General features: G+C 33.9%; 1 protein-coding gene across 1 annotated transcript in view; it reads left to right on the plus strand.

Annotated features, from left to right (window-relative positions):
- LOC114330792 (homeotic protein ocelliless-like) overlaps positions 1–21,183 on the plus strand; it is a 199,182-nt gene that overhangs the window by 153,893 nt on the left and 24,106 nt on the right. The window contains exon 2 of the mRNA XM_050651926.1: positions 20,376–20,649. Within this exon, the coding sequence (XP_050507883.1) occupies positions 20,376–20,649 (274 nt within the window). The remainder of the gene's footprint in view (positions 1–20,375; positions 20,650–21,183) is intronic.

Consider the following 21,183-nt stretch of genomic DNA (forward strand, 5'->3'; position numbering starts at 1 on the left):
TTAACCTGCCCTCTAAATTTTTACTGCAACTTCAACATAAAACTTCAGTTTTGTTATAAATTAATTTGTTAATATATTAATGACTAATTTGACCACTACTCGCCAGTCCGTACCTGCGATTAGAAGCAAAAGCATGAGCAACAGAGACTGGTCCCTTGTAAAAAGCTTGTTAGCTGAATTTCCCCCATCAAGCCAATTCGATTCAATCAAACCGGTAAACAGCGAATGAACAGACCGTGTGTCTGGAATACCGATGACTGTTAATTGTGTGCCAATAAGCCAGAGGTCGCCGCTGTCGGTCGCCTCCAAATCAGTGCCAGTTGCGACCGTCAGAAGACGATCCTTTGCAAATACCAATCAACCACCACAGAAATTTAACTTCTCCGCGAAGAGAGGACGTCTTATGCTAATCTATCGATTTTCCAGAAGTTTCCTTCACTTCTGTTTGCGTTCGGCGCTGGAATGAGAAATATTAAGTGGCAAGAAAGTAGTCGCTACCAAAAATTGAGTCCGCCGAATATTCATTTACTTACTAATTAAATGCTCAAAATATATGTTTTAGAGGGATGATTGGCATTTAATGCTAAATATCATCTGGAATCTGGAAGAGAGATAAGGAAGTCGGCTTCCATTGTGTTTCTGGCTTCAGTTAATGATCGAAAAAGAGTAATTGAGGCCAAAACGAAGATGTGGAATCTTTATATGACAAATATGAATTTAAACAAATATAGTAGGTACTGATATATTTTAGGATTGACAAAAATATTAATTGAGCCAAATATTGCGCATAAAATTAGAATATACTTTGGATTTAAATTAGAGTGGAGTGAAAAGAAAAAGTAGCAAGAATAGAATTAACAGTTCATAAAAAATTGTTGCAAAATACATTTTTTTATTTATTATCATAACAATGCACCTAATCCTCTGATTAAACAGCATTTTATACAGGGTGTAACAAAAATACAGGTCATAAATTAAATCACATATTCTGGGACCAAAAATAGTTCGAATGAACCTAACTTACCTTAGTACAAATATGCAAATAAAAAAGTTACAGCCCTTTGAAGTTACAAAATGAAAATCGATTTTTTCGAATATATCGAAAACTATTAGAGATTTTTTATTGAAAATAAATATGTGGTATTCTTATGGCAGTAGCATCTTAAGAAAAAATTATAGTGAAATTTGGACACCCCTTAAAAATTTTATGGGGGTTTTGTTCCCTTAAACCTCCCCAAACTTTTGTGTACGTCTCAATTAAATTATTATTGTGGTACCATTAGAATTCAATATTCTTAAAACTTTTTTGCCTCTTAGTATTTTTTCGATAAGGCAGTTGTTATCGAGTTGAGGTTTATTTTTTAATATGTTTACGTAAAAATTTTATGAGGGTTTTGTTCTTTTAAACCCCCCAAATGTTTGTGTACGTTCCAATTAACATATTACTGCGGTGCCATTAGTTAAACACAGTCTTTTTAAAACTTTTTTGCCTCTTTGGATTCTTTCGAGAAGGCACTTTTTATCGAGATGTGGCTTCTTTTTTAATATGGTGCAAAATATACCTAAAAATGTAAATCATACATAAATTTTCATATTATTACCAAGTCTCCATATAATCGTACTTAACCATATAAAAATATGTGGTGGATTTGACAAATATTCAAAATATCTTGATAAAACCTGATTTTTCGAAAAAGTACTAAGAGCCAAAAAAGTTTTAAAAACATTGTGTTTAACTAATGGTACTACAATAATAGTTTAATTGGAACGTACACAAAAGTTTAGGGGGGTTTAAAGGAACAAAACCCCCATAAAATTTTTCTGGGGTGTACAAATTTCACTATAATTTTTTCTTAAGATGCTACTGCCATAAGAATACCACATATCCATTTTCAATAAAAAATATCTAATAGTTTTCGATATATTGGAAAAAATCGATTTTCATTTTGTAACTTCAAAGGGTTGTAACTTTTTTTATATGCACATTTGTACTAAGGTAAGTTAGGTTCAATCGAACTATTTTTTGTCCCAGAATATGTGATTAAATTTATGACCTGTATTTTTGTTACACCCTGTATATTTAACCTAATCTGCTACTTTACTGTCCTAGGTATTCCCAACAGCGTATTTGTTGCACAATTCACTCTTATGTAGACACAAGACTTACTCTTTTGTAACTCTTGGCAATATTCTTTATTTCTTCTATTTTATTTAAATTTTTATTTATTATTTCTTCTTTATTATTATATCATAAGAGAAAAAATTCAAGAAAAACAACTTTATTGGTATGGCCATGTACAGAGAATGGAGGAACATAGACTCCCAAAGCTGATAATGGAATGACAACCCCCGGAAAGAAGGAAAAGGGGCAGACCGAAAACTACCTGGATAAGTGGAATTCAGAAAGCAATGTCTGAGAGAGATCACCGGCCAGGAGATTGGACACTGGACAGTTCGACGCGTCTGGAAAATAGGAACCGAAAGGCGCAGGACGCTATCATCATTCATCATCCAGCCTCAAAAGTCCACTGCTGAACATAGGCCTCCTCCCCTCGTTTCCAACCCCATCTATCCTGCGCCGCCCTCATCCAGTTTTTATTTACCTTTCTCAAGTCGTCAGTCCATCTTGTAGGCGGTCGACCGACGCTTCTCTTGTCTTCTCTTGGCCTCCATTCCAATAACCTCTTCGTCCGTCGCCCATCTGTCATTCTGGCTACGTGTCCTGCCCATCTCCACTTCAACCTGGCTATCCTCTCGATGACGTCAGTCACCCGGCCGGACGGTGCTATACGTCAGTATAGCAGGACGCTATAAACCGGTGCTATATAATTATTATGATGCCAAATTTCCGATGTAGGTCTTTGTTGCGGATATAGCACGGAACGTTGACCATGTTTCTTATCATTTGGTTTTAGATTTTTTGAAGGAGAGCATAGTTGCTCTCACTAGTACAGTCCCATAACTGTAAATCATGGGACCATATTGGTTTGAGAATGCTTCTTTAACCAGGATGTTCTTCTTCTTCCTGGACCTCGCTTTCCAAATATTGTACCTCGAAGGATGTGGAATGTGGGTTTGTAGGCACTGATATCTGGATTCATTTCGCATATTATGTCCGAAGTATTGTATCTTTCAAATTTTGATGGTGGTCAGCACCTCTCGGTTCTTCTTCAATATTTTGAGGACCTTCTCATTTGTGATTCGATCAGAACACGGGATTTTGAGTATTCTCCTACATAACCACATCTCAAGTGCTTCTAGTTTTCTGCACATATCTTCGTTTAAAGTTCAAGATTCATCACCACAAAAAAGTACAGAGAAGACGCAACATCGCAGCATTCTTATACCAAAATGGAGGTTGCGGCTCTTGAAGAAAACCCCCATCCGGTTGAAGGTCGATTTAGCTTTTACGATGCGCGACCGTATCTCTTAGTTTTTGGTCAATTCTTTATTTATCATGGCGCACTCTTTCTACAGGGGATTGTTGAAGTACATTTGACCTTGTTATCTTTTTCTTGCTAATGATCAGAAGATTTGTCTTTTTTACGTTTATATTGGGTCGATATTGTTGACTGTAATACGTGATTTTGTTCATAAGTACATAGTATTAAAGTGGAATACCTATTTCAGTTTCATGCAGAACTTCGATAATTTTATTATTTTAGGTGAGAGGAAATTAGAGGAGACAAAATTCAGCCTTGCCTCTCTCCACGTACGATTTTCATATATTCGGTGTGTTCACCTTCAATTCTCATATCTGCGGTCTGATTCTAGTGGTAGGGGAACAAAGTATGCTAAATTTGCAGTCACTCGAGCGTTATGGGGACCTATTGGGTTGTGATTATTAGGTCCTAAAACCAAAAAAAGTTAAGTAAAATTTTCCATTTTAGTGGGGACTTTCCATTTTTTTAATTTAATTTTCCATTTCCAACAATCTTCGAAAAAATGTCTCGAATAAAAGTTTCTTATTTTTACGTAAAGAATCCAAATCTGCAATAAAAATTTGGGGGTCCCATTTAATATTTTAAAGTAACCCCCCAACCCACCTCCGTGGGGGGTCGTGTTTAGTACCATTCAATAGATTTTTCAAAAGCATTTTGAAAGTGTATTTTGCAGTTTTTCGATCTGACGTTCATTTTACGAAATATCGAGGGGTTTGTATTTAAAATTTCAAATTTACCCCCCACCCCTCTCCTTGGGGGTCATGTTTAGTAAGATTCGATAGATTTTTGAAAAATATTAAAGACGTATTTTTTAGTTTTTCGATCTGACGTTCATTTTTTCGAGAAATATTCCCTTTTTTTTTGTGAAATTTTTGACTCCCGATTTCCTTACGCCCCGCTCAAATCGTCAGCTTTTTGAAATATACACTCTTTTGCATGTACTTAACTTACCTTATCTTAATCTGACAATTTCGAGTATTTTTAAGGATAGATTTTTTTTCGGGTACCCCTTAACGAACTTCCCTGTGTTAAGAGCCAATATATGGTAGATGTGCATCTACTGCAATAGTTCTAATCTGTATTTATTTTTTGCATATCTATTTATAGAGATAGAATCGTTAACAAATAAACGACACAAACTTTGGTAATACACTTACAATTTGACTAACTATTAAAACAGTGCCAAAAATTAAAATAAAAAAAAAGAATGTGTGTGTACTTTGGACGCACGTAAGAAGATATTCTTCTATTATATAATAGGTAATTTAAACGAAGTAAATATACTTAAAAGATTATTTGTATTTTATTTAAAAATCAAACTAACTTTCTTATCTACCACTTTCAAAAATTTTTTATTAAAACAACCAAAAATAAAAAAAATATATGAATCGCCCAGGAATTGAACCCGCAACCTTCCAATCTCAGTGCTAACGCATTTCCCACTACTCCACCGAGGCCCTAGAAATAGACATGTAAATTTCGGATATAATTACACAACACGGCGACATATAGTGTAAAAATGTTATGCTTACATAATATTTTATTATTTTACTACAGGGAAACACAAATCCAAAAACACAAGAATTATAATAAATAATACATTTTCTAAAACCACTAATTACATTCTTTTAATGACTTATTTGCACGGTTACAGATACATACATACCTATCTTGAAAGATTAGCAATGAACTACATACTGTCAGAACTACATACTGTCAGTGTGCGCAGGCGCGCGGATCATGTACAATTTTACCCTCAATCGATTCGCCGCTAAAGAAGAATATCTTCAATAAAAGAATAAAACACACACAAACACATTAAAAATGCCACAAATGATTTCTGAACATTAATTATTGTCGGAAATTTTTTTTAACTAAATACGTATTTTCTGAAAATAAAATTATATAATAAATATACTTACAATCATAAAATGTATAAAAAAAATAAAAAAATTAAAGTTTTTATTGGGGTTCGAACCAGCTATCAGCGCGGTTGGTATATTGGGGTTCATTCGCCTTAAACGCTTCGCCACGGAGGCAATGTGCCATTATGTGCGAAGATCGACTAACTAAACGGATTAAGCTTTTGACATTTTTGAATTAAATTAAATTATTTTGAATTGAAATGATTTAGAATTGAAAAAATACAACAAAACATAGAGTAAGAAAACAATATATTAGGTGAACATTGATAGAAATTTTGATGGTAATCAAATTATATAAATAAAAGTATTACATACTATGTATTTTGGTAGGTTCAAATAGGTAGGTACCTATGATACATTGTATATTGTTAGTACTTCGGATATAATAATATGTACTTATATTTACTCTTTAAATAATAATAATTGTTAGTTACCATATTCATTCATTTCAATAAGTTTCTACGTTTTGTTATATTTTCTATACAATATTTAAACCTTTCTCTCAAAGGAATTTTATCATTGACTACGTACACTCTGTAATACAGAAGCCACCTTTCAAAAGCCGGAAAGCAATATTTCAATATGCAGAAAGAGAACATACATTCGAGCATACCCTCTAGGTCAAGCCTCGGCGGAGCGTCATGCAGTAAAACCATCAAGTTGTCCGAGCGTGGCGTGACATCTGAATGTGGAAAATAACAAGAAAAGTCATCCGGGCAATCCACTTTTCCAAAAAGGCTTTACGGAACGAGCTGTCACATCGAAGCAGGTCTCACAAGCCGAAGCGCGACATAACCACTGCCTGCTGAATTATTAATTTTGGTTAGCTAATGAAGTCGTTCAATTCCAATTTCGGCTGAATAACGCTTTTTTGGGACGTTCTGGGGGATTTTTCAGTTGCGCGAGATTATCTGGTGCTAATGAAAAGTTTTAGTGTGTGTTTCGGTATGATGGAAGCCTATATTTCATTGGAAGCTTAAAAACTATACTTGATTAATTATCTGACACAGGTATAAACCCAAAAATGTAGGTATATTAGTTTCAATATGAACGCGATACAAAAACAAAAATTGTATTATAACTAGAATTTCTTATACAGGGTGAGCCACGCTCAACGGGACGGAGCCTACTGGGGAAACGGCTAAAGATATTAGAAATTACTTCCGTAGGAATACGTAGGTCAGTACCGGCTACAAATTAAATTTTGTGAAATATATACAGGGTGTCCCAATTTAGCGTAATGATATAAAGTTAGTTATTTTTAAATGGAACAACCTATATTTTACTTTAATTTTGAATTCTACTGAACAAAATAATGTTATTTTATTCAACATTCCCTATACCTATTTTTGACAGATTTCGATTTATGTGGGTTTTTCTGAAAATGTACTATTCGCGAAATTAATTAATTACACATTATCACATGAATTTTAATTAACGTCTTTTTGTCAGTTAATTGTCAACTGTCCATGCTTTACATCAGAATAATTACCATTTGAAACTAATCTACAGAGTGTTCGCAATCTGAAGTGTCAATGCTGTACAATATTTTGTATAATTACTTTCTTAACTTAAATGGGACACCCTGTATTTTACTTTAATTTTGAATTCTAATCAAAAAAATAATATTACTTTATTAAACAATCCCTATACCTATCTTTGATAATTTTCGATTTATTTGCATTTTTTTGAAAATGCACTATTCTAGAAATTAATTAATTATACTTGATTAGATACATAAAGTTCTAACTTGAACAAAATACCCTATATTTGAATGCTGTAACAATTATTATAATCAAACTATTATAACATTTTATATTAATATCTTTTAGTATCTTCAGAACTATTTGCATTTTGTTACCTTTAACATTAAATGTCGTTAATTACATAGCTCATTATACATTATAAAGAATGCCATGAAAAAACAAAAGGTACCTAGCTGTCAAACTAATAGTCACACTATTAACTGTATTGCTTTCAATTATCAAAATAGTTTGTTAGCATCAAGAGTCTATGCTGAGAGATTTCCCTTAAAACGTCATCCTCGTAAAGAAGTATTTGAAAGAGTCTTAACAAGGTTTCATGAAACTGGCAGTGTTGTTTATACTAAACGAAAATTGATAAATCCCATAACTGAAGATGAAAATACCGAATTAGAAGTTATTCAATCAGTTATACTTTTGCAGTCATACAGTCATACAGTCATACTTTTGCAAAATATCCCTTTAAATATTAGAAGAACAATGTTTCTGCAGCTAGACGGTGCTCCAGCACATTACACGCGTAATGTTAGAGAATATTTAGACAGAAAATTTCCCGGAAAGTGGATAGGTAGGGGTGGTGCTGTCAATTGGCCTCCTAGATCACCTGGGTTAACATCAATGTACTTTTTTTTGGGATATATTAAAAGTTTGGTTTATCAAACTCCACCTACAACCGAGGAAGACATGAAAACGCGTATTCGTAATGCGTTTGCAACAGTTACTCCAGAAATGTTAAGAAAAGTAAAACAAAATTTTGAACACAGAGTGAGGTTATGTAGTGAAGAAAATTGACACCATTTTGAACATTTAATGTAAATTTTATTTTCCAGTGTGTTTTGTTTAACTTTATGTAATAAAGTGTAATTAATTAATTTCAAGAATAGTGCATTTTCAAAAAAACGCAAATAAATTGAAAATTATCGAAGATAATTATCGTAGATTAGTTTCAAATGGTAAACATTCTGATGTAAAGCATCGACAGTTGACAATTAAGTGACAAAAAGACGTTAATTAAAATCCATGCGATAATGTGTAATTAATTAATTTCGCGAATAGTACATTTTCAGACAAACCCAAATAAATCGAAATCTGTCAAGAATAGGTATAGGGAGTGTTGAATAAAATAACATAATTTTGTTCAATAGAATTCAAAATTAAAGTGAAATATAGGTTGTTCCATTTAAAAATATATAACTTTATATCATTACGCGAAATTGGGACACCCTGTATATATTTTACAAATTTTAATTTGTAGCCGGTACTGACCTACGTATTCCTACGGAAGGAATTTTTAATATCTTTAGCCGTTTCCCCGGTAGGCTCCGTCCCGTTGAGCGTGGCTCACCCTGTACATAGGTTATTCTTTCTGGACGTCGCGTTCTAAATATTTTTCCTTAAAGCAAGGCTTGTAGGAGAGCATATCTGGATTTATGTCGCATAATGTTAAGCCTGGATCCCGCGTACCAAAAAAGCTATTAATAGTAGCCTGAAAATTTGTTAATAGCTTAACGGTGTCTAGTCAGACAAACTTTGATGTACGGGAACACTGGAACAGGGGAAGTTTTAATTGTGGAACAGGTTACAGGTTTCTAACGTCAGACTACGAAAACGTCCCATGTATTTTGTCAGACAGAACTTCCAATTGATTTGTTACCCTTTCATTAAACTCTCATACAAAAATCAGACTGCTATTTATCCCCAATATAATCCCTGTCATTTGACATGTTTTACGTGTCGGACTTATTAAAATGGCAAACATACCTATTTGCCGGACAAACATTTTTTCATTTATATAAAGTTTGCTATTGAATAAACTTAAAAACAACCTGCTAGTTTTCACAACCATAAACTTGTCAGGATGACAAGTTCCTCAATTAAAATCACGTTCCACAATTAAAACTTCCCCTGTTACAGTGTTCCCATACATCAAAGTTTGTCCGACTAGACACCGTTAAGCTAATAACAAATTTTCAGCTTGTAGTTAATAATCTTTTTTTTGGACGCGGGATCCAGGCCGTTCGAGGTATTCTAACTTTCGATATTTGATGGTGGTAAGTACCTCTCGGTTTTTTTTCATTCTTCTGAGGACCTCCTCATTTGTAAACCAGTCAGTCCACGGAATTTTAAGTATTAGATCTAGCCACATCTCAAATGCTTCCAATTTTCTGCACATATCTTCATTCAAGGTCCACGATTCAATACAATAAAAAGGACAGAAAAGATGTAGTATCGAAGCATTCTAACTTTTATGCCAAGAGAGAGGTCGTGTCTTGGTTGTGGGCCTCATTCTTTCTACAGGATTTTGGTTTATGTTAGAGTTGAGTTGCCTATAACTGCAGGATAATTTGTTTTCCACAGAGAACGGCAGTTCTCACCAGTGGCGCACAACACCCCTACAAGCGACACTATAAATACACGAAATTTTCGATTTTCTAAACCTGACTGAACTGAAAATTGGGCCAAATCCCATCTTAAAGTATAGGAAAAGACTCGTCCATCCATCCATATGTTACACCTCCATTTTGGTCCAAGGGTGTGGATTTTACGGCCCTTCACATTTAGAGTCTGTTTTTCATTCTCGTCCCCAAAACTCCCAAAAATTTCAAAAACTTTAGCCCGACCTTTAGGGCTTCTGATAGAACAGATCATTATCTTTCCAACGCATGTTTAATTTTGAAAATCGGTTATACCATTCAAAAGTTATCGAGCTCAGAAATGTGATTCAATTTTTATTTAAAAAAGGGAAAATGTTTGTCTGTATGTATGTATGTATGTGTGTGGAAAAGTTACACCGATCTGAATTTTTTTTCTGTGTTTCAAGAGGGTCTGAGGGCCGATTCAGAACCGGTCTAATTTTTGACTTCTGACTACCCGTAAGCCAGCTAGAGGACTAGGTAGATACAAAATAGCACATTTTTTGGGCGTATATATCTAAGGTTCAAGGAGAGACAGGAAAACTGCAAATACAACAAATCAATAGAGTTGAGTTAAGCTTTCAAATGGTGTTTAAGTGATCAACCTGAGACATACACACTGCTCACCATAGCCGAAAAACTGAAAATTTAAACTTTGGTTTTTAGACAATTACTCAAAATTTCAACCTACGAATTGCGCCAATAACTGAGTGTTTTGTAGGAGGACTCAGGACGCGTCTAACGATGTATATCTCATATTTGGGAAATTCGAATTTTTTAGTTATAGGCTTCATAAATATGATCAAATCTATTTCTTATGGGAAAAACCGTTTTTCAAGCTCAATAATTCCTGTAATACGTTCAGTTATCATACTTGATCTTAGATGCATCGGATACTACTTGTCAATACGTTTTAAACTCATGTTTAGTGATCAACATCAGTTCAGCCGTTCAGAAGTTATAGAGCTCCAAAAATATAATTAGTCCAGGAACTGAAACTTTTCACTTCGCAATTTTTACAGAATGGATCTATTTGCTTGAAAATTTGACAATAAGTAATGGATAGTCCAAGGATCAAAATCTATATGATGCCGAAAGACGCTTTTACCATGGGGTGGTTGCCACCCCATCTTGAGGGTGGAAATTTTTTATTATATTTTGACCGCAAATGTTGGTAAAAACATTAATTGTAAGCAAAAAATGTTTTATATTTTTTTTATAAAATTAAGAGTTTTCGATTTAATGGTTATCGAAACTTAGTTTATATCGAAAAAATCAATGTTATTAATCAATCATGGTATGTACTTGTAGTGGTTACGATGCTAAGTTTGATTGGGCAATCCGAGTTCATTTGCCGGCCATAATTACATAATTATTAGGATGGCTGGGATATGAACTCGGATTGTCTTGTCACTGGTGTCGTAAGTACTAGATCATTTGGGAGAGAATGCGACCAAGGCGACCCCAGAAAACGGCAATTCTCGCTAGTGGCGCACAACCCCTCTACATGCGACACTATATATACACGAAATTTTCGATTTTCTAAATCTGACTGAATTAAAAAATTATAGTTTAGGAAAAGACTCGCCCATCCATATGTGAACATTTCATTTTGGTCATAGGGTGTGGATTTTACGTCTATTCCTATTTAGGGTCTATTTTTCTTTCTCGTTCTCAAAACTACCAAAAATTTCAAAAATATAAGTTCGACTTTTGCGGCTTCTGGTAGTACTGATCATTACCTTTCCAATGCACATCTAATTTTGAAAATTACCAGAGAACGGCAGTTCTCGCCAGTGGCGCACAACACCCCTACATGCGACAATAAATATACACGAAATTTTCGATTTTCTAAACCTGATTGAATTGAAATTGAGCCAAATCCCATCTTAAAGTTTAGGAAAAGACTCGTCCATCCATATATTACTTCTCCATTTTGGTCCAAGGCTGTGGATTTTACGGCCCTTCCCATTTAGGTTCTGTTTTTCGTTCTCGTCCCCAAAACTGCCAAAAATTTCAAAAACTTAAATTCGACCTTTGCGGCTACTGATAGCACAGATCATTATCTTTCCAACGCATGTTTAATTTTGAAAATCGGTTATACCGTTCAAAAGTTACCGAGCTCAGAATTAGAACTCAATTTTTATTTAAAAAGGGGAAAATGTTTGTGGATATGTATGTATGTATGTATGTGGAAAAGTTACACCGATCTGAATTTTTTTTCTGTGTTTCAAGAGAGTGTGAGGGTCGATTCAGAACCGGTGTAATTTTTGACTTCTGACTACCTGTTAGCCAGCTATAGGGCTAGGTATATACAAAATGGCAAATTTTTGGGCGTATATATCTTAGGATCAAGTAGAGACAGGAAAATCGCAAATACAATACATCAATAGGGTTGAGTTAAGCTTTTAAATGGTGCCTAAGCGATCAAGCTCAGACATACACACGGCTCAGTATAGCCGAAAAATTGAAAAACTAAACTTTGAAAATTTTGGTTTTTCGACAATTACTCAAAATTTGAACCTACGAATTGCGCCAATAACTGAGCGTTTGTAGAAGGACTCTAGGCGAATCTAACGTTGTTTACCTCATATCCGGGAAAATTAGAAATTTTAAGTCTTACGCTTCATAAGTATGATCAAATATATTTCCTATGGGGAAAAACAGTTTTTCAAGCTCAATAATTTCTGTAACAGCTTTAGTTTTCATACTTGACCTCAGATGCATCAGATACTACTTGTCAATACGTTTCAAACTCATGTTTAGTGATCAAAATCGGTTAAGCCGTTTAGAAGTTATTAAGCTACAAATGTACAAGGTGTCCCAAAAGTAGTGGAACGGTCAAATATTTCGCGAACTAAACATCGGATCGAAAAACTGAAAAACACCTTTTCAATAATTCTCAAAAATCTATCCAATGACACCAAACACCAACCCCCACTACATCCCCTGAAGGTGGGGTGGGGGTTAACTTTAAAATCTCAAATGGAAACCCCCAGTTTTTATTGCAGATTTTAATTCGTTACGTAAAAGTAAGCAACTTTTATTCAAAACATTTTTAAGAACTGTGGATAGATGGCGCTATAAGTGGGAAAAACGATTTATCCTGATACATATAGGTAAATTATAGAAACGGTCTAATATCTCATGAAATACACTTCCAAATGAGAAACTAAAAAACATATTTTTAATCTTTTTCGAAAACCTTTCGAATAACACCAAACGTGACCCTCCAACCCACCCCTGGAGGTGGGGGGAGGGGGGGTAACTTTAAAATCTTAAATACAACCCCCACTTTTTATTACAGGTTCGGATCCGTCATGAAAAATTAAGCAACATTTATGCGAAACATTTTTTAGAATTGTTAATAGATGGCGCTTTAATTGGAAAAATACTATCTATTAGCGCCATCTATCAGGAATTTAAAAAAATGTTTTGAATAAATGTTGCTTAATTTTTTATGACGAATCCGAATCTGCAATAAAAGTGGGGGTTGATATTTAAGATTTTAAAGTTACCCCCCACCCCACCTCCAGGGGGTGGGGTGGAGGGTCATGTTTGATGTTATTCGATAGGATTTCGAAAAAGATTAAAAATCTGTTTTTTGGTTTCTCATTTGGAAGTGTATTTCGTGAGATATTAGACCGTTTCTATAATTTACCTATGGTATCAGGATAAATCGTTTTTCCCAATTATAGCGCCACCTATCCACAGTTCGAAAAATGTATTCAATAAAGGTTGTCTACTTTTACGTAACAAATCCAAATTTTCAAAAAAAAACTGGGGGTTTCCATTTGAGATTTTAAAGTTACCCCCCACACCACCTCCAGGGGGTGTAGTGGGGATTGGTGTTTGGTGTCATTGGATAGATTTTTGAAACTGATTGAATACGTATTTTTCATTTTTTCGATCCGATGCTTAGTTCGCGAAATATTCGACCGTTCCGCTACTTTTGGGACACCCTATATAATCCAATTAACGATTATTCCCGAAATGGTTTCTGTAGTTGTAGTGGTTACGACGCTAAATTTGATCTGCACCGGCCATCCCAATATTTTTATTCAATCTATTTCGACTAGAAAAAAAATCTAGTGTACATTCGATGGACACTAGACCATTTGGGAGATAATGCGACAAAGGTGACCATTTATAAAGCTTAACGTGTAGTCGAGAAAAATTGCATTCAACTTCATACATTTAATTTGTATATAACTTGAAAACCTCCTGATACAAAAATAAATAACCGCTAAACGCCGTAAAAATGAGTGGCGCATACAATATTCCAGCTACAAAAGATCTGATATGAAAATTACGTGGCGCGAAAATGTATTTTCATTTTGATGCAAAACAAAATTCTAGTTTTATTTTAGAAGATTTTTCCATAATATTTGCTAAACTTGAAGTTAACGCGCCACAAAAGAGTTTCAAAATTCAAACTGTATCAAATTTACCCTTTTGTGGCGCGTTTGCTTCAAATTTAGCTAATATTATGGAAAAATCTTCTAAAATAAAACTAGAATTTTGTTTTGCATCAAAATGAAAATACATTTTCGCGCCACGTAATTTTCATATCAGATATTTTGTAGCTGGAATATTGTATGCGCCACTCATTTTTACGGCATTTAGCGGTTTTTTATTCTTGTATTTAATATACAAACTGAAAACCATATTCAAAATACACAAATTTTAAAATGCAGTTATAGGAATAATTTAGTTGATCTTTCGATCTTTAGGGATTCATTATTATGTACAGGATTCATACCTATATTCTAACAGATAGACTTTAGGACAAATTGAAAAATTATTAAAAGCTTATATTTAGGCCTGAAGTTACGTGTCCTAAACAGTACAACAAAATATTAAAAAATATATAGGCAAAGTCTACTACTGGATACGCCAGTTCTTGACTTGAAAACTAATGTTCAGATTGTTATGATGCCACCAGCAGTATTTTATATTTCCAATGTCAAAGCTCGTAATAATTTCAAAATCACTTCAAATGGCATTTCAGTTAGAGGAAAGAGCTTGTATAAAAACAATCTTGGTACCAATAAATATTTGCTAAGAAGGGAACAGTAACTGCGTATACAACCTGGCAAACCTGTGGAGACTGTTAGCAAATAATCTATATGAGGTTACTGTACTAACTGCCTTCTTCTTCTTAACGTGCCTTATCAAGTCCCCTTGACGTTGGCGATTAACATGGCGAAACTGTCTCTGTCTCTAGGTATTCTAAATAGTTGCTCTGCTTTCTTTATTCCTGTTAACTCCCTGATATTCTTCAACCAAGAGGCCTGTTTTCTGCCAATTGCTTTGTGTTCTTCGATTTTACCCATCATAATAAGTTGAAAAATATTATATCGGTCTCCCCTTACCACGTGTCCAAAATAGGCCATCTTTCTATATTTTATGTTATCAAGCAGCTCTCAGGCAGCATTTGCTCTCTTAAGGACTGCCACATTTGTCAGCATAGCCTTGGTATTTTTAGTATACGTCTGGGTACCCCGTCAAAATAGCCCCGTCAAAAAAGCTCCGACAAAATAGCCCCGACATAATATCCCGCACACAAAATAGTTCCGACAAAATAGCGTGCAGACAAAACAGCCGCGGAATAATAGCCCGGCGACAAAATAGCCCCGACAAAATAGCCCCGAAAAAAAAGCTCCCTTCAGAATTCATCATGAAATAATTCCTTAAAAATACATTTTTTCGGAAATGGTAATTATCCTCTATTCAGATGTTTATTTTAACCACATTAAATAAAAATTGTCTTTTCAGAGAACTCGAGTCCTGTCTTTCCTGCCTCTTGGAAGTTTGAACATTTAAGTTAAGCGAAAATCAATGTTAATTTATGATATAAACATTTTTTTCTGTTTTCGGGCAACAGTAAAATGCATTTAAATTAAATAAATTAAATACATTCTTCCTTTTTGTCAAATAATTTAAATTAAAAAAAAAGTTTTTGGACACCTTGTATAAATAATTATGTAATTTTTTATAAGAGGCTGTTTTAGCCGAGGGTATTTTAGCCGGGGCTGTTTTGACCGGGGCTATTTTGTGTGCGATCTGTTTTGTCGGGGCTATTTTGTTTGCGGGCTATTTTGTCGAGGCTATTTTGTGTTCGGGCTATTTTCACGGGGCTTTTTTGACGGGGCTGTTTTGACCGGGCTATTTCGACGGGTCACGATACGTCTGTGCAGCCACATTTCAAAGGCCTCCAAATAATTAATGGTGGATATTTTTAAGGTCCATGCTGTATAAGACAACTGACCAAATGTAACATTTAATCATGCTCTTTCGAAGTTGAAATTGCAGGTTATCATTACAGAAGACTGCCCCGTTTTTAAAAATGTAGTGCTGGCTATCTCAATTATACATTTTATCTCTTCATCTGTATCTAGTTGTTAAGTCATATGGCAACCAATATAATTAAAACTGGGTACCCTTTGAATCATATGACCATCACCATATAACCGTGAATCTTGATGTGCCAAACGGCTAAACACCAAGTATTTTGTTTTTGAACAGTTTATGTTTAGGCACTGGTTTAAAAGGCATTGTAATCCATTCATTAGTTGTCTATAATACATTATTGTATTATAACATTAATAGGACAATTTATGAATTTAAAGATACATTTAATTTGATCACTGGCGATTTAAAGTTAGACCTTTGATCAATTTTTTATCCGGAGCGGTAGTTTTTCTGCAAAATTTATGGAACTACACCGGACACATGATCGTTAGGTCCGGATCGGTAAAATTGCTGGGCATGTAATCTGTTCGTGATTTTCATGCAGTAATAAACATTTCATCTTTTTGAAATACCGCACCACAACGCAAACCCAATCAAGGCTTCCAGCGTAAATCAACAAAATGTGGGGAAAGAATTATACTCGGACATCCACAGTCGACTCTGTAATTCCGACATTATACACCTATATTTTAATTTCAATTATATGTTGTTTATAGTTTTTATAAATGAAATTAATGTTACCAGCGTATGGACTATTAACTTGTTCTCGATCTTTTTAATATTATTTTGAATCGTTTATATCCACTCTGGGCAAATTAGACAAAAACAAGGAAAAGTTATTTACCAGCTATTTTTTTTCTGGAATCGAATGTTAAGATACATTTACATATTACATATTACAATTATATACGACATGTTACAATATACATATTAGTAATATAAGTCCGCAGAAAGTGTGCTATTTTGCATAATAAACTCTTAAATCGTGTCTCTTTCAATTATTGTAACTTTGATGATTTTGACTTTAAACCAAAAACACCCAAATAAAAATTGAGCGTAAGTTAATTCTGCATTTTTTTCCGATTTCCTTCGAAGAAAATTTTACTCGGAAAATCCGGCCTTTCCCAACAAAATCTTTAATTTTCAACTAAAATTTTAGGGAAGTAGTTATTTATCAATAATTAAATAGCTTGGTGGCGTAAAAGATTTTTTGTAGTTGAATATTTCCAGAAGCTGGGGACAATCTAACATATAATTTTATCAACAATTAAATTGTTAATTAAAAATTTACGGTCGCAATTATAACCAGAATAATTACGATACACCGGAATAATTATGATTTTCGTATAAAAAGATACTATATATATCTAACTTACTTTACAGAATTAAAATTGGTCTATTTGAGCGGTTTCAGGAATGTTTTAATGTTGAAAACAAATTTTCTGGCTTATAAAAAAATAGAATATCTCGGTAACTATTAAATTAAATTAAATTTAGAAAACGGTATTGGAAAGTATGCGGCAGTACACTTCTTTTATATAAAAAACAGTTGAATTACGAGGAGTGGTTCCTAAGATACAACCGGTCAAAGTTGACCGGCATTTGCGACGAAGTTGTAAACAATAGGATGGTAATCTTTGAACCGTTACCTTTTTATTTAGATTCTCTTCTACATACATATATTCATATGTTCAAAAGACTCATAACATATATTAAAATAATAAAATCGATCGGTATTACGCGTGAAAATTACCAAGAATACCAAAATCCCAATTAAAAACTAGGTTAAAAAAATAATTTCAAAGTTTAAAATCGGTATATGTTCGCTAAAAAATGTATTTTCTCGGCTTTCCATTGAGCAATTTTCTCCTTCCATTTTTTTAAATCCGAAGTAACCCGAGTAGAGACACCTAACTAATGCATTAAAATATGACAAAAGAGCTTTATTCATGGTTTTCAAACATTTGGCGATTTATCTCGTACTCTAGCTATCTCTCCTATCTTCCGACATTCTGTTAATGTGTTCATTTCATTTTTGTTTCTGGCTTGTTACCGATTTTTTATGTCTTCTTATTTACTCGTATCTCTCTCTATCCAGTTAGCATTTTCTTAATATTCTTCAGAATATTCTCATCTCTGTCGTTCCTAGTAGTTGCTCCGTTTTGGATATGTCGGGTCTCTATTCTGTCGTGTATGTCATTATGGTACCCCGTCAAAATAGACCCGTCGAAAAAGCTCCGACAAAATAGCCCCGACATAATATCCCGCACACAAAATAGCCCCGACAAAAAAGCTCCCTTCAGAATTCATCATGAAATAATCCCTTAAAAATCCTTTTTTTTGTAAATGGTAATTATCCTTCAGTCAGATGTTTATCTTAACCACATTAAATAAAAACAATCTTTTCAGAGAACTCGAGTCCTGCCTTCTCTGCCTCTTGGAAGTTTGAACAAATAATTTAAGCGAAAATCAATATTTATTTGTGATATGTATAAATATTTTTTTCTGTTTTCGGGCAACAGTAAAATGCATTTTAAATTAAATAAATTACATACATTCTTCTTTTTTTGTCAAATAATTTAAATTAAAAAACAGTTTTTGGACACCTTGTAAAAATAATTATGTAATTGTTTATATTACTAAATAGAGAATTAAATAACCTTTCAAATGAGCTAGCACACGACCCCTATTCTTATTAAAAAAAATCATCGATTACGTCATCACGCCCAGATGGATGACTTCACTAGTAAGACATATATAACAGAATATCGTAATTTAAAAATAAAAATCGATCTATTTCAGGATTTTTCCTTAACGTCGCGGGTTTACGAAATAACGAATTTATTCCTTCCATTTGCACCATACTGTACGATATGAATGAGTACAATTAAATTAAATTATTAGAAGATTTTTTTTACTGAGCAACAACATTTTTGTTTAATTTATTAATATTTTGTATTTTGACAACGACGTCCGAAGTGGAAGTCGAATAATTTTTTTAAGTAAATTATGGCTTATTTCCCAATTAGAATAGTAATTTAAAATAAATGGTACTCCGTTAAAAGGCAAAACTTTTTATTGGAGGCGTTTTCTAAGAGGCTGTTTTAGCCGGGCTGTTTTGACCGGGGCTATTTTGTGTGCGATCTATTTTGTCGGGGCTATTTTGTTTGCGGGCTATTTTGTCGAGGCTATTTTGTGTCCGGGCTATTTTGACGGGGCTTTTTTGACGGGGCTGTTTTGACCGGGATATTTTGACGGGTCACGTGTCATTATAGTTCTTTTTTTTTATTTTATAGTGGCTTTAGCTTAGCCAATTACCTAGACTATTTGTGTTTTGTATGGTATTACAATTACAATATTTTGTCTGTACTGTCCACACTCCAATATGAGGTCTGTAGATCTTCCATTTTACCACAGGCACAATATGTCTTATCATAGATACCTATGCTGTGTGTGTATGCTGGGGTTAGTGCGTGATTTGATCTTATTCTGTTTGTTGGTTTTATAAATAACCTATTTGCATCATGTTTAAACCATATCTCATTGGGAATTAGTGGTTGGCAATTTCTAAAATTTATTCCCGTTGTATTTTATAAATCTAATTGATGTTTTATAAATCCTTGCTGTTTGTTTTAGGTACTTGTTTTTCAGGACTGTATCTTTGAGATTCCGCCGCTTCATTTGCTATTTTTGAAGTCATCTACCAATATTACCCAAAGTAGAGGTGACAGAACTCCTACCTACTTGTGAACAGTCTCCACATGCTCTTGATTTGATGGTTACTTTACCTAGAGTGGATATTACTATCCTGTTATCCAGAGATATCCTTATCCATCTGCATATTACCGCAGGTGCGCCTTATCTACCCTTTGATTTCATCAAAGAGTTGGTAGTAACATCATTAAATGCCCTTTCAATATTTAAAAAAGCATCCGTTGCTATCTCTTTGTGCTCTATTGACTTTAAGCTATTTAGATCAACCAATGCAGTCCGTGGATTTACCGGGTTGGTATGCGCATTGATAATTGCTTGGAGAATTAGCTTTTAGCACTTCTTCTCTTATGTACCTATCTAAAGGCCTTTTCAGCGTTTTTATTGATCTGTATGACTTTGGTGTTACGGCGTAAACACTTAGGCAAGTATATTACTTCAACCTTTTGGCATATTTCTGGTACGACCCTTGGTAAATTGGCTTTGAGGAGCGTGCACATTATATTTGGTAACACTAAGTGTAACACTAATATGCAAAAGTATCGATTATATATGCTATCAGTACCTGGAGACGTATATGGCTGATATTTATTTATTTCTCATCTAATTCTGCTTGATCTTGTGACTGCTATAAAAATACTGGGAAAACAAGGAAAGGCAGAACTTACTACACAAAAAAAGAAAGAAGACAATTTCTAGAGCTTTTTCATATAGTTCCAAAATTCATAGTTTATACATATTTTCGGAATTGCCGAGTAACGGTCGTCACCGGTCATTACCTTTCTGTTGGAAACTTTTTAATAATGTAATTTTATCAAACTTAAAAAAATTTCTGGAATATATTTTATCTTGAATTTTTTCCAGGTTTGGTTTCAAAATCGAAGAGCAAAGTTCCGAAAACAAGAACGTCTAGCCCAGCAAAAGTCTTCAAGTATCAACTCAGACAGTCCCAACCCTACCACGAATATCAAGGCAGAGAACAACAACAGTACAAAAAACTCTGTTAGTAGTAATAAAGACAATGTTAAACCTGGATCACCTCACTCTAGCATATCGACAACTCCAAATTCTAATACGAGTAGTATATCCAGTCTACATTCTAATAATAGTGATATCAAACCTGTCAATGGAATTTCTGGTAAGTTAAATAGAAGAATAAAAAACCTCTAAACGTGGTAAAAATGAGTAGCGCACACAATGTTCCAGCTACAAAAGAGATGATATGAATATCATGTGACAAAACTGTTTTACGGTTTTGATGGAAAATAAAATTCTAGTTTCATTTTGAAAGATTTTTCCATAGTATTTGCTAAATTTGAAGTAAAACGCGCTACAAAAGAGCCTCAAACTGCAAACTTTATCAAAGATACTCTTTTGTGGCGCATTTTATTTCAAATCTTTCAAAATAAAACTTTAAAGACTTTTTCATAAAAATGAAAATACATTTTTGCGCCATTTTTTTATTTACATAAGATAGGATAAAAGTTGTTAGCAGTGCCGGATTAACCATTAGGCAAAGTAGGCAGTTGCCTAGGGGCCTCGCAGGTCCAGGATGAAAAAATAATAATTAGGTTTAAATACAAATTATAAATCTTATTATGTTGAAAAATTAAAATATCGCGCAATACCATAAAAGTGATGGTGGACGATAAAACTACATTACAATGCATAC

Source organism: Diabrotica virgifera, chromosome 5 (genome assembly GCF_917563875.1).
Source record: "Diabrotica virgifera virgifera chromosome 5, PGI_DIABVI_V3a".
Classification (NCBI taxonomy): Eukaryota; Metazoa; Arthropoda; class Insecta; order Coleoptera; family Chrysomelidae; genus Diabrotica; species Diabrotica virgifera.